This window comes from Dreissena polymorpha, chromosome 7 (genome assembly GCF_020536995.1).
Source record: "Dreissena polymorpha isolate Duluth1 chromosome 7, UMN_Dpol_1.0, whole genome shotgun sequence".
Taxonomy (NCBI): domain Eukaryota; kingdom Metazoa; phylum Mollusca; class Bivalvia; order Myida; family Dreissenidae; genus Dreissena; species Dreissena polymorpha.
In genome coordinates this window covers 19133287-19148104 of record NC_068361.1, presented here as the reverse complement: position 1 = coordinate 19148104, position 14818 = coordinate 19133287, and the positions used below count along the sequence as shown (strand labels likewise).

The following is a 14818-nucleotide window of genomic DNA, read 5'->3' as shown; positions in this document are numbered from 1 at the left end:
AACAACTTCCACCAGTAGAACCGTTTTGTAGAATGGAGGTACTCACAATCAGGTAGAATGTGAATGGACAGATTGTGTAGAAGAAATATCAGCAATAGCAATATTTAGCAGCCTTTCTAGTGAACACTCAAAGGCTTTCAAGTCAGAGTCCCATGGACCAATTCATTCCGTTCGTCCAATCTCAATATCTCCATGCAGAACTTCTGACCAGTAGCAGTCAATATCTCACAGAATTTCAGAACAAAACTTTTATTATAACTGATATATTAAATATCTGATACAATTTTGCACAAAACCCTCAATTCCAGCCAGTAGAAGTTTATATTCCAAGGGTTCAGCGCAAGACTATCTCATCTAAATACGCAGTTTATATTCCATGAGTTCAGCGCAAGACTATCTCATCTAAATACGCAGTTTATATTCCAAGGGTTCAGCGCAAGACTATCTCATCTAAATACGCAGCTTATATTCCAAGGGTTCAGCGCAAGTATTTCATCTAAAAACATCTAATAAGCCGATCCAGTTTAAAGCCTAATCCCCTGATTCCTTGCTCGCTCATATGGGACTTAAACTAGACTAGTCATTATTTCTTTTTCTTCTTCACGGAGGCCTGTTGGGGAGGCGAGATTTCATCCTTATCGGGTAGACTGGTTCTCTGCTCCTCCAGACGGCTAGACTGGACCTTCTGGATCAGCCCGAAGAAATCTTCGTCTGGGACGGTTGGGGCGGGGCGGTTGTGTGGTAGGGCACTACGCTGATCATCAATCCGGGATCCCTGCAAAATATACCGGGTTTTTAATTATTTTTTAGGACCCATACAAAACACTTTTATAGAAGTGTATGTGGGGGGGAGGGGGGGGGGGGGTAAGGGTGGCGGCTGCATATAACAGGCAAAATGTCAACAAACATTTAAATGAATTTTTTTCTGGATTCCTAGAAAACACTCTTGAAGGGGTGGGGGAGGGTGAGCGTGTATAACACACAAAAGGTTGGCTCACCCATTAAATATAATGCATATTACTGGTTTAGAAAAGATAATGACTGGTTGTTTAGCTTTAATATGTAGAAATTCATTAAGAAATATTCATCTGACAGCTTGTATGACCATTTCTTAAACTTAACCAGAACATAACAGTACAGATCAGAAATTTATTACGATTTGTTCATAGAACACTATCAGTCATAATCATGTTATTATATTTTATAGACATATCATGAAGTCATTTGCAAAGTAAGTGATAATACAGTAATCAAAAGTGTACATTCCATCTCACATATTACATGACAGTGGTAGGAAAACAACAGGGTGGCAATCAGCTATTATGCTCTTAATATTAACCACATAATCAACAAAAATGCTCTGCATCATGCCATTTTCTCCTCGGAAACTCATTAGAAACTCCTGTTTAATGAACAAAAAAAGAGGTCACATCACATTTTTACCTGACAACGCATGAGCATTTCAAAGAAGCTGTCGTCTGGTACGTCGTTAACGTTTCTCTCTCGGAGGTATTGGTTGATAACGGCTTGGGAGTTGAGACCTGGAAACTGCGGTAGTGAGGCTCGCTGGTCGTTCATGCGTGACCCCTGAATGCCTGCCACCATGTCCAGAAAGTTCTCGCTGTCTGGGGTGGACACTGTGGAGAGATATGAACCAATAAGGTTAGGAGAATATAATAAAATATTGCTGTCTGGCATAAACACTGCGGTATGATGTCAACCAGTCACGTATGGAAAATATAATAAAATAATTTCTGGGGTAGACACTGCGGTTTGATGTGAACTATTAAAGTTGGGAGAATATAATAAAACAATGTCTGGGGTAGACAATGTGGTGAGATCTAAACCAGTCATGTTAGGAGAATATCACAAAACAGTCAAGAGAGAACATGATAAACAGCCTAATATCAAGAAAATAATACACAAGTAAAATGATGAACCAGTCTAATAATAAGTCAAGGACAAGGAAAATGGTAAACCAGTCACTATAGGTGTATACATCAATCAATAGAGGAAAAAAATATCAACCAGTTAAATAATGAAAATAATAGATAATAGAAAACAAGCAATGTGTTTGTGAAACACTATGCCCCCATATATTTGACCTTTGCCCTTGAAGGATGACCTTGACCTTTCACCACTCAAAATGTGCAGCTCAATGGGATACACATGCATGCCAAATATCAAGTTGCTATCTTCAATATTGCAAAAGTGTACATTAAATGAACGATTTTGACCCATATATTTGACCTTTGACCTTGAAGGATGACCTTGACCTCAAATTTTCCACCGCTCAAAATGTGCAGCTCCATGAGATACACATGCATGCCAAATATGAAGTTGCTATCTTCAATATTGCAAAAGTTATGGAATATGTTAAAGTTGGAGCAAACAAACACACAAACCAACCAACCAACAGACATGGCCAAAACTTGTTTTTTTATCATTTGGCAGGTACAGATAATTATCTCCCTTTGAAGCTTATTACTTCCCTTGGATTTGTAAGGATGGCCTTGACCTTGACTTTTCATCACTCAAAATGTGCAGCTCCATGAGATACGCATGCATGCCAAATATCAAGTTGCTATCTGAACAGACATAGAAGTTATGAGCATTTTTTGAAACCTAAACGCAGAAAACTAAACGCAAAGTGTGACGGAAAGACAGATGGACAGACGGAAGGTCCGATCACTATATGCCCTCCTTCGGGGGCATAAAAATAGAGGGAACAAGAGCTGTCACCATAGGATGACATATGCCCCCTATAAACGTTTTGATAGAAGTTATGAGCATTTTTCGAAACCTAAACGAAGATTTCGAAACCTAAACGAGGACCCTATGTTTAAGGTAAAGGTCACAGGGGTAAAAATGTATGTGCCTATGGAAAGGCCTTGTCCATATACACATGCATACCAAATATGAAGGTTATATCTCAAGGGACATAGAAGTAATGAGCATTTATTGAAACCTACATGCAGATTTCGAAACCTTAACACGGACCCTAAGTTCAAGGTCAAGGTCACAAAATTTGTGTGCGTATGGAAAGGTCTTGCCCATATACACATGCATACCAAATATAAAGGTTATATCTCAAGGGACAGAGAAGTTATGAGCATATTTCGAAACCTAAATGCAGATTTCCAAACCTAAACGCGGACCCTAAGTTCAAGGTCAAGGTCACAGGGGTCAAAATTGTTAAGCCTATGGAAAGGCCTTGTCCATATACACATGCATACCAAATATGAAGGTTATATCTCAAGGGAAATAGAAGTTATGAGCATTTTTTGAAACCTAAACGCAGATTTTGAAACCTAAACGCAGACCCTAAGTTCAATGTCAAGGTCACAGGGGTCTAAATTTTTGAGAGTATGGAAAGACCTTGTCCATATACACATGCATACCAAATATGAAGGTTATATCTCAAGGGACATAGAAGTTATGAGCATTTTGAGAAACCTAAACACAAAGTGTGACGGAAAAGACAGACAGACTGACGGACGGTCCGATCACTATATGCCCTCCTTCAGGGGCATAAAAATTAAAAACAAGTCAAGTTAGCTCTTAAAATGATTAAACCAGTCTGGAGTTTCTAATATGATAAACCAGGTATTGAACCAGTCTATTGTTGACTCCTTTGACAAATGTATGGAAACAGTAAAAAGAATTTTTTTTAATTGGATGAAAACAGGAGACAATGACTGATGTCTTAGTAGACAGCCTGCAATGACTGCTATCAATCATATATGACTCTTATAATTGACAAACTTATAACATTTGGAGCATAAGTGTCCTAGATCTAACGGGCAAACAATTAATAAACAGATGGAATTGTTTCAGTTGCAGGATAACTTAACTTTTTAAGTTTTTGCAAGATCCTATTTCTTATGTTTTCACTGTTACCAAAAAACGCAATATTTGTCAGCCAAAAAACCCTGTAATTTTTTAGTTCTCATACGATCCATATTAATCTGAGAGACGTAGCTGTAATAACTCTAATGCTCCCATTGTGGCTCTCTATCCACATATTGAGTTTCTTCAAATTAATTTAAGTACTCTTTGAGTTATTGCAGGATGCAGATGATTGGGACAGTCGGACACACAGACTTGGGCTATGGTCCCGTTTGGTTACACGGGTAGAGGACTAATTAAAGAGAGCACCTGTAATGCTAACACATCTATAAGTGACAAGTGCCAATAACTAATATGAATCCATATAAGCCTTGCTCTGGGAAAACGGGGCTGAATGAATGAGCGTTAAGTGTCTTCCAACATTAGCCAGGACAGTCTGTTTATCAGAGACGACACTTTCTGCTGTAATGGTATTTTTTAGTTGAAAGAAATTGTCTTCATAGCGAAAATCAATGTTAGGCAGAAAGTGTCGTCCCTAATCTGGGTCTACACTTTGAGCATGTGCATTAAGGCCTATTTTTCCAGAGCAAGACTATTATATAAGCAGATACACTAAAACATTTCTGTCTAACATCAGTTCAACACTTACCCAGTTTGGGTTTGTTCTCCTTGTTTTCTGACTCCAGGAGTCCATTTTTCTCCCCAGGCAACTTGAGGCTGCACCGCTGCTCGTCAATACGACGACCTTGGAACTTGCTCAGCAGATCAAAGAAACCATCATCTTCAGGGGACAGTGTCTGAATAAAAGAAATTATATAACTATCACAGGATTGATGAAAGACAAAGCTTGCACCAATTATAATATACTACAGCTAACCTCAACCATAGGGATCTGATTCTTGGCTATGATTGTCCCTGATGTAGCTACAGCTTACCTCAAACATAGGTACCTGATTCTTGGCTATGTTTGTCTTTGATGTGGCTACAGCTTACCTCAACCATAGGGACCTGATTCTTGGCTGTTATTGTCTCTGATGTGGCTACAGCTTACCTCAAACATAGGGGCCTGATTCTTGGCTATGATTGTCTCTGATGTGGCTAAAGCTTACCTCAACCATAGGGGCCTGATTCTTGGCTATGATTGTCTCTGATGTGACTACAACTTACCTCAACCATAGGAGCCTGATTCTTGGCTATGATTGTCTCTGATGTGGCCACTGTCATGGATTTCTGCACCTTGGGTATCTAAGGTCTTGCCCCGCCATGTACTGGGATTGTCTCTCCTTTCTTGTCCGGCGTGAGCTTCATCAACTCCATCTGTTCCATGCTGTGTCGCCGGGAGACGCCGGTACGTTGGTCTGGAATTTAAAAATAATAATTTAATTTTTCATAATTTTATGTAATATGTAAATTTATATATATATATATATATATATATATATATATATATATATATATATATATATATATATATATATATATATATATATATATTTAATTATAGTAATATCTTTATTTCATATAAAAAATACAATGAACAATTTAATTTTATTGTATTTTTTTCATTTTATGTTTCATTTTAATAAATTTTCAATGATTTTAAAATATAAGCAATTTTATATAATTTTGTAAATACTAATAAAAAAAATCTTTTAAACAAAAAATATATTTGATACTCCAGTTGTGTTAATTAACCCCTTAGCACTTAGATATGCACTTTGACTCATTTGTAGTCCATTAGAAAATCGAATTAAATTAAACACCTTTTCATGCTAGATCCAATTTTTAAAGGCTCCATTACTAACCCTGAAATTGAGATGAGCAGCAAACAGCATAAAACCTTAACAGCCTGCAAGTTGGCTGTTCTTGAATAATGCTGGTTGCATACAGCCATTTTCACTGGACTTACTGCATGGGCATCAAGTGTCATCCCACATCAGCCTATGCAGTCCTCACAGACTAATCAGGTATAACACTTTCCGACTAGATTGGGTTTTCTTTAAAAGAGACTTCCTAATAACAAAAAAATCAGAAAAAAGCGGAAAGTCCTTTGTTGACCGCACAGGCGTATCTGGGACGTGTTAGGCATGTGCATTAAGCCCAGTTTTCCCAGAATGTGAATTGTTAACAAGCTATAACATACACATTCCAACATCCAGATGGTCCAAGGGGCTGGGCCTGTGACCTTCGTCTGGCCCTACTTTAATGCCCAGCACTGACTTGAGGTCAGCAAGGTTCATCCTGGCAGTCACCTGACCTGTCTCATCTCCAATCTGAAAACACATCATCAAGCAATATATGTGAGTTCAATTATGGAAAAACTGTGATTAACGCAGGTGCATAAAAGGTCCTATCAGATTAGCCTTGTTAGTCCACTGCACTGTGACCACTGCACAGGCTAATCTGGGATAACGCTTTGGGCACATACATGAAGCCTAGTTTTCCAGAATGAGGGAAAAAATATTCTGGTGGAAGCCTTGTCAGTATTGATTCATTGACCCATTTGAATAAGGCCTAGTAGACATATAGGGTGTAAAGGTCAACAAGGGACAAAATTGTCACAAAACCAGGTTTTCATTGTGAAAAAAAAATCTGATAAAGGGAGAAAACTCAAACTGAACTTTTGAAATGACCAAAAAAAATTAACCCCCTTTGTAAGTTTTTTTTTTTTTTTAAATCTATTTTTAGTCGTGGCGACCTTGACATTGGAGATATTGACGTGATTCTTTCGTGGGACACACCGTCCCATGATGGTGAACAAATGTGCCAAATGATTTTAAAATGTCACAATGAATGACATAGTTATGGCCAGGACAAGCTCATTTATGGCCATTTTTGACCTTTGAACTCAAAGTGTGACCTTGACCTTGGAGATATCGACGTAATTATTTCGCGCGACACACCGTCCAATGATGGTGAACAAATGTGCCAAATGATTTTAAAATCTGACGATGAACGACATAGTTATGGCTCGGACAAGCTCATTTATGGCCATTTTTGACCTTTGAACTCAAAGTGTGACCTTGACCTTGGAGATATCGACGTAATTATTTCGCGCGACACACCGTCCAATGATGGTGAACAAATGTGCCAAATGATTTTAAAATCTGACAATGAACGACATAGTTATGGCCCGGACAAGCTTATTCCGCCAGCCCGCCAGCCAGCCAGCCCGCCAGCCAGCCAGCCCGCCCGCATTCGCCAATCTAATAACCAGTTTTTTCCTTCGGAAAACTTGGTTAAAAATGAGATCATGTGATTTGGCTATGTACAGTGTACATAGATAATAGTCATGCAAGTATCCATGCCTTGCAGAAAGTGATGTGGATGCAGTCAATTCAGGTAAACCAAGAAATTTAACTTTCTGAATTAGTCTTTAGTAAGTGTTCAAAAGAAAGTCAATACAAGGTAAAAATGAGGTCAGTTAATATGTGTGTGTTGATAGTGTTCAAAACATTAGTCATGCACGTATCAAAGCTTTGTAAGAAGCATAATTGATGTTAAACAAAACAAAACATTTTTTGTGAAACTTGTAAAGACTAATAAATAAACTGACGGACGGATGGACGGGCAATTTACTATATGCCTCCAACAACAATTGATGCCAGAAGCACAAGATATATCACAAAATAATGTCGTGAAAAAAAATTGAATGTTTAAAATCCAAAAAATCTACATTAAGGATTCATAGTAAAGACCACACCAAGAAGGCATGATGAGTTCCCTTGCCTACCTCTTTAGAGATCTCAAGATGTTTGCTGGCATACTGCAAAGCCTCTTCGTTACGCCCCAGGGCCGTGTGGGCGTTCCCGAGGCTCCAACACGCTCGACCCTCCCCGACGCGGTCTTCAAGCTCCTGGGCGATCTTAAGGTGCTTCATGTGGAACTCTATCGCCCGCTCATAGTCCTTCAGGAGCGTGTATGTGTTCCCGAGGCTGTAACATGCCTGGGCCTCCAGCGCCTTGTCACCCAGCTGTTTGGCAATTTGTAACGTTTTTCTGTTGAAAATATAAAAATGAGGGATTTTTATTATCTAAATTCAGAAATGTACAACTGTGGAACGAAATAGATGCAACTTTCACTTCTTTTAGGAATTTTTCAGATGGCAATTGGATTTTTTTTTCCACTATTGAGAGAGTGCTGTTTATGGGTACTTTAAGGAGGAAAAATGCCTGGGCCACCCAGCTGCTTGGTAATTTGTAACGTTTATCTGTGAGAAAAATACAATTATAGTGCTTGGCTGGTGATTTGCAACATTTTTGGTAGTAAAATATAATAATTGTGTGTTTGGCAATTTGTAACATAATTATATGCAGCAAAATATCATAAGTAAGTGTTTAGTGATTTGTGCGTTTTAAGGAGAAGAACTAATTTGTAGCTTGATGAGATTTTTTACCAATAAACATATTTTCTTACCTGCACATGAAATAATAAAAACAGGATAAAAGATAAACAAGAGGGCCATGGGCCCTAAGGCGCTCACCTGAGACCCAAAGGAACTAAACTATTCTGGGAAGGTGGAGTTCAAAATAACAAGGGCTGTTTGTAAAACATGCATGCCCCCCTATATGGGCTATAAGTTGTAGTAGCAGCCATTTTGTGAATACGTTTTTTGTCACTGTGAATGGTGGTGGTGGTGGTGGTGGTGGTGGTTGCAGAAGAAATAGTAGTAGTAGTAGTAGTAGTAGTAGTAGTAGTAGTAGTAGTAGTAGTAGTAATAGAGTAGTAGTAGTAGTAGGTGGTGGTGGTGGTGGTAGCAGAAGAAATAGTAGTAGTAGTAGTAGTAGTAGTAGTAGTAGTAGTAGTAGTAGTAGTAGTAGTAGTAGTAGTAGTAGTAGAAGAAGTAGTAGAAGTAGTAGTAGCAGTAGTAGTAGTAGTAGTAGTAGTAGTAGTAGTAGTAGTAGTAGAGCAGTAGTAGTAGTAGTAGTAGTAGTAGTAGTAGTAGTAGTAGTAGTAGTAGTAGTAGTAGTAGTAGTAGTAGTAGTAGTAGTAGTAGTAGTAGTAGTAGAGCAGTAGTAGTAGTAGTAGTAGAGCAGTAGTAGTAGTAGTAGTAGTAGTAGTAGTAGTAGTAGTAGTAGTAGTAGTAGTAGCAGTAGAAGTAGTAGTAGTAGTAGTAGTAGTAGTAGTAGTAGTAGTAGTAGTAGTAGTAGAAGTAGTAGTAGTAGTAGTAGCAGCAGCAGCAGCAGCTGCAGCAGCAGCAGCAGTAGTAGCAGTAGTAGTAGTAGTAGTAGTAGTAGTAGTAGCATGCATTACAAAAATGCAGTTAGCCTTACATTTGGTAAAATTTAAATATATTACAAGGGAGGCAAATCTGTAACAATAAATTTAAACTTATTGCATTTGTTTCCCCTGTAGTGTATTACCTCCCCTGTCCTGCTTATATTTATATTAATTAACAAAATTAAACATTAACACAATATTTAACATACAAAATATACAAAAAATCTCATATTCTGATAATATTTTTACTGATTCACTGTATTTTACTAAAAGGATGATGTTTCATTGGACTGATAATTATAAATTTAGGATTACAGACCAGTTGCTTCAGTAATATTGTTCAGAGTGTGCCCTGTTGGCCGCGTATGCATTCTTAAATTATCATTCAAATGAAAGTTTTCACAAAATAGGCAAAAACGAATAAACATGCAAAGTTCAACGAGCTCCTGCAGCCATGTTTTTTGACGAATCAAATTTCTTTGAACAACTTTTTCAGAGGAGCCTTTAAAGGTCATCCCTGTGAATTTTTTTGAAAATCTGATGAGCGGTTTCTGACAAGAAGATTTTTTAAGGTTTTTACCATATATGGTCATGGCGGCCATCTTGGTTATGTGATCAAATTTTTTTTAACAATTCTTTTGTCCCATGACCTAGGGATGCTCCACATGAAATTTAGTTGAAATTGGCTCAATGGTTTAGTAGAAGAAGATGTTTACAAATTGTTTACAGACGGACGGACGCCGGACGCTGAGTGATCACAATAGCTCACCCCGAGCTATCGCTCAGGTGAGCTAAAAAGTGAGCATAGAAGGTAAGTGGGTCCGCACATAATGTAGACTCTGGCTCGGAAAGGACCTCATAAACTTCGAAATACACACCCAAACAAGGTAACGGTTTGACTGCAGAAAAAGTTCACACAGTTTTATGAAATCACAAAAAAATAATAACAAAAACAAAAAAAGAGATGACACAATGTCCCCTACTGCGCGGCTTTGAATTATTATTTTTTTTATTATATCCCTTTAAAAAATATTACTTCCCTTGTTAAATGATCTGTACCTGCCACATGAAATAAAATAACCTTCAATATTGAAAAAGTTATGGCCAATATTAAAGTTTTCGGACGGACACACAGACAGTTTAACTGCTATTTGCCACCCTAAAAACAACTTAGTTCAGTCTGATACCCACCTATAGTGTTCAGCAGCTACTTCAAACTCTTCCAGGAATATGTGGGCGTTGCCTAGGTTACTGTAGGCCCATCTCTCGACAGCCTTGTCACCAAACTCACGGGCTATTGCTAATCTCTACAATACAACACATGGAGGATGTTAAATATGGGCAGGGTATTGCGAAAATGGGTCTAATGTCATATCCTGCCAGCAAAGCTCAAGACACGCCTGTGCATTTGTGCAGTCTGGTCAGGGACTACACTGTACTATATTGAGACAACAAAACCTTGTGTGACTTTATAGCACAAAGGATAGCTCCTGACCAGACTAGGAAAACTTTGTGTGACTTTATAGCACACAGGGCAGCTCCTGACCAGACTTGGAAAACTTTGTGTGACTTTATAGCACACGGGGTAGCTCCTGACCAGACTGTGAAAACTTTGTGTGACTATAGCACACAGGGCAGCTCCTGACCAGACTTGAAAAACTTTAAGTGACTTTATAGCACACAGGGCAGCTCCTGACCAGACTAGGAAAACTTTAAGTGACTTTATAGCACATAGGATAGCTCCGGACCAGTCTGGGAAAACTTTGTGTGACTTTATAGCACACAGGGTAGCTCCTGACCAGACTGGGACAACTTTGTGTGACTTTATAGCACACAGGGTAGCTCCTGACCAGACTGGGACAACTTTGTGTGACTTTATTGCACACAGGGTAGCTCCTGACCAGACTTGGAAAATTTTAAGTGACTTTATAGCACACAGGGTAGCTCCTGACCAGACTTGGAAAACTTTAAGTGACTTTATAGCACACAGGGCAGCTCCTGACCAGACTTGGAAAACTTTAAGTGACTTTATAGCACACAGGGCAACTCCTGACCAGACTTGGAAAACTTTAAGTGACTTTATAGCACACAGGGCAGCTCCTGACCAGACTTGGAAAACTTTAAGTGACTTTATAGCACAAAGGGCAGCTCCTGACCAGACTTGGAAAACTTTAAGTGACTTTATAGCACACAGGGCAGCTCCTGACCAGAGGCACGTTAAGCACATGCATTAAACCCTTTTTTTATAGAGTACTGCACATATGCAGGATTATATGGAAGTACTCTTATAAAGAATACATTACTTTCTGTACTGGAACAGGATTAAATAGAGAAAAGAAATCCCACTGACTTATGGTTATGCTGTTATTTGTCTTGCAACACTGATGTCCATAAAAACAAAACAGAATATGAAGATAGAGCACATTTCAATAATGTCATGTAAGCTAATAAGCCCTTAAGCACCTGGTAAACGTTCAAAAGCTTTACTTTGCAAATAATTTTTTCCAAATGAACCGGGTTCTGGGAAAACTGGGCTTAATGCATGAGTAAAAATTGTCTCTGATTAACCTGTGCGTACTGCGCATGCTTATCCAGGAAAGACACTTAACAAAGATGCGTTAAGCTCGTTTTTTCCAGAGCTTGGCCCCAATAATGACAACCAGATAGCTGCCCCTAGCAACTCTACTCTATCCCTACCTCCTGATGGTAGATGATTTCCTGACTGAAGTTTCCCAGGAGATAGTGAGTATTGCCAAGGTCACCACAGGCGCGACCTTGAGCTGCCCTGTCACCCAGCTCCTGGACTATCGCTAGATTGGCCCTGAAATACAGTCATATTTCATTCAGTGAACAACTGTAAGCTAGCTTGCCTGCCAACAATCCACATCCAAAATGTGTCGTCGTAATACGTCCCATTTACAAGTTTCATTTCACAGATTTTATGTTTGACATTTCTTAAGCTGGTCTTCTCCATAGAAATCCATACCATAATTATTACACAACAAGAGCTGTGTTTGTGTAACACAATGCCCCCTACTGCGCTTTGAAGCCGCAAGGCAGTTATTTTAGAAACTAGAGGGCGGACACCATGCTAAATCCTTGAAATGCACTCAGTGACCCCGTGACCTAGTTTTTGACCCGGCATGACCCATATTCAAACTTGACCATGATATAGACAATCCCAGAAATCGATACCTCCCGGATTACCCGCCCCTGAATACTCTCGCGCGCCTCCAAAACGGTACTGAAGAAATAAACATGGACCCATATATGTGTGTATAGGTCCCTACGCAAAACAAGGAAGCGAAACGGGTTTATCAAATATATTTGAGGATTTAAAGAGTTTCTGTTATCGATCTGACAACCACATAATAGTTCGTGTTTTTTTTTATTAATATAAATTACGTAATTAGTAGAAATAAGGTTCATCTGCATTCGTTTAAGAGAAACAACACACAGCATGGACATGGACCTATTTGTGTAGGTCCCTGGCATGAATAAGGTCTTGATTGTCATTTAACATGTTATTTAAAGGTGACGCATGGTATCTTATCTAAATTTCGGTATCAACACATGTGCAGACATGTGGTGTCACGGGCAAACCCATAAACGCTTTTAATCCACACTTGGAACATCGCCTCCCATTAAGCGAATTCGTTCGCGCCTTTATCGCTGATGTTTTTTTCAAGAGATGTATATTGCTGTCATTTATAATCCGTAATTAAAGAAAAATAAATCACTTATTTTGTGCGTGTTTTTATTGTTTAAGACTAAATTTAGACCGTTTTACGAACATTTAATAAAGACATACGTTTAGGAAATCTAGAGAACACAATTGGAACTATTTAAGTTTATTTAAGGCTTATTATTTTTCATGTTGAACATTTCAATCGTGAATTAAGATGTTATTAAGAAAATTTAATAATATTTCAGGCAACATGTAAAGCGTTATTTAAATAATAATATAAGAAAGTTGTAGACAAAAGCTGATATGTCCTTTTCAATAAAAAAGTATGACATATCCTGACATCTTGCACAGTTTTGCAAGCGAATAACTCTGATACTTGTTAATTTAAATCACAAAATTCATTTCCGGCTAGTTATTTTTGTATTAGCTTGAGAGCGATTTTTAAATTAAAGATTGCTAAAATCCACTTTAGTTTTAGACTAAACTAGACACATAATTTTAATTAAAAAAAAATCTATACCTAAAAATCTTACAGAGTTTCGATAACAAAGATTTACGAAACAATTTTAGAATCACAAACTTCATTTCGGCTATAGATTTGTATATTACCCTTAAAATGACACTTACAAGGGAAATATTAATAGCGAAATGGTAACTGTTTAGACAAACAAAGAGATGTATTATTCAATTAAAGAAGTCGTCCTAAGTCTTTAATCTTACAACGTTTCTTAATGAATATCTCAGGAAAGTATAGAAAGTACGACATTTAATAAGAAATAATATAGGCTTAAACAAAGGCAGATATCAATTTAATTGTCTACATCGATCTTAAATCTATCTAATTAATATCAAAGATCTATCCAAAAAATATGGTCTGAATGGATGTTTCCAATCTTTATGTATTGATAGATCTTTGTTAATATCTCCGGCACTATTTACGCTAAAATCACAACGTTTACTTCACACTTTAGATATTTCTATACCTTTATAATTATGCTTGAATAATTTTATTCCATAAAGAAATAATTAAATTTTATACAAAGGCATTATGTTGAAAGGTATGCTTAAAAATGCCAACTCGGCCCTAAACATTACGTGTTGTCACTGAATATTGTTGCAGAGACGCATATTTTATGAATCTATCGTGTATATTTTTAATTTAAATTACTAGTATATTGATTTACGATGTGATACATATCGACACTTGGTTTCATGTTTCACTTGTTTTCAATCCTAATGTGCTAAGTCATAAAGTACTGTTTATTGGAATAAAGCGGGTGTACACTATGATAACGTTGTAATCTGTCAAATTCTTCAGTACCGTTTTGAATCGCGGGTTACGTAATAGCCAATATGGCGGCGCCCATATTATCGATTCTGGGATTGTCTATTGTCCTGATACAACTTCTGACCAAGTTTGGTACAGATCAGATGAGAACTACTTCAATTAGAGAACGAACACCATGCTAAATCCTTGAAATGCACTAAGTGACCTCGTGACCTAGTTTTTGACCCGGCATGACCCATATTCGAACTTGACCTAGATATTGTCCTGATACAACTTCTGACCAAGTTTGGTAAGATCAGATGAGAACTACTTCAATTTGTGAGCGGACACCATACTAAATCCTTGAAATGCACTCAGTGACCTCGTGACCTAGTTTTTGACCCGGCATGACCCTTATTCGAACTTGACCTAGATATTGTCTAGATACAACTTCTGACCAAGTTTGGTAAAGATCGGATTAAAACTATTTGAATTAGAGAGCGGAAACGAAAAGTGTGACAGACTGACAGACAGCCTGACGGACAGTGCGAAAGCTATATACCCCCCTTTCTTCGAAAGGGGGCATAAAAAGATAAATGTAAAAAACACACACAAAATCAGCAACCATTACAACTTCACACACAGATTTTGTTTTGATAAGACTATAGAAATTCCAGTTTTACAATACAATTTCTTTTCAGCAGAAATATTTTTTCAAACTGTGAGCCTGTCCCTTTAACCCTTTATCACTCATATTGACCCTTTGTAGTCCTCTAGAAAATCAAATTTAATAA

At 37.8% G+C, this 14818-nt stretch overlaps 1 protein-coding gene across 1 annotated transcript in view; it reads right to left on the bottom strand.

Moving 5' to 3' along the window:
* Nucleotides 1-131: 131 nt before the first annotated feature.
* LOC127837799 (G-protein-signaling modulator 2-like) overlaps nt 132-14818 on the bottom strand; it is a 616832-nt gene continuing 602145 nt past the window's right edge. Inside the window, exon 11 of the mRNA XM_052365191.1 lies at nt 132-612. Within this exon, the coding sequence (XP_052221151.1) occupies nt 567-612 (46 nt within the window). The 3' untranslated portion in view covers nt 132-566. The remainder of the gene's footprint in view (nt 613-14818) is intronic.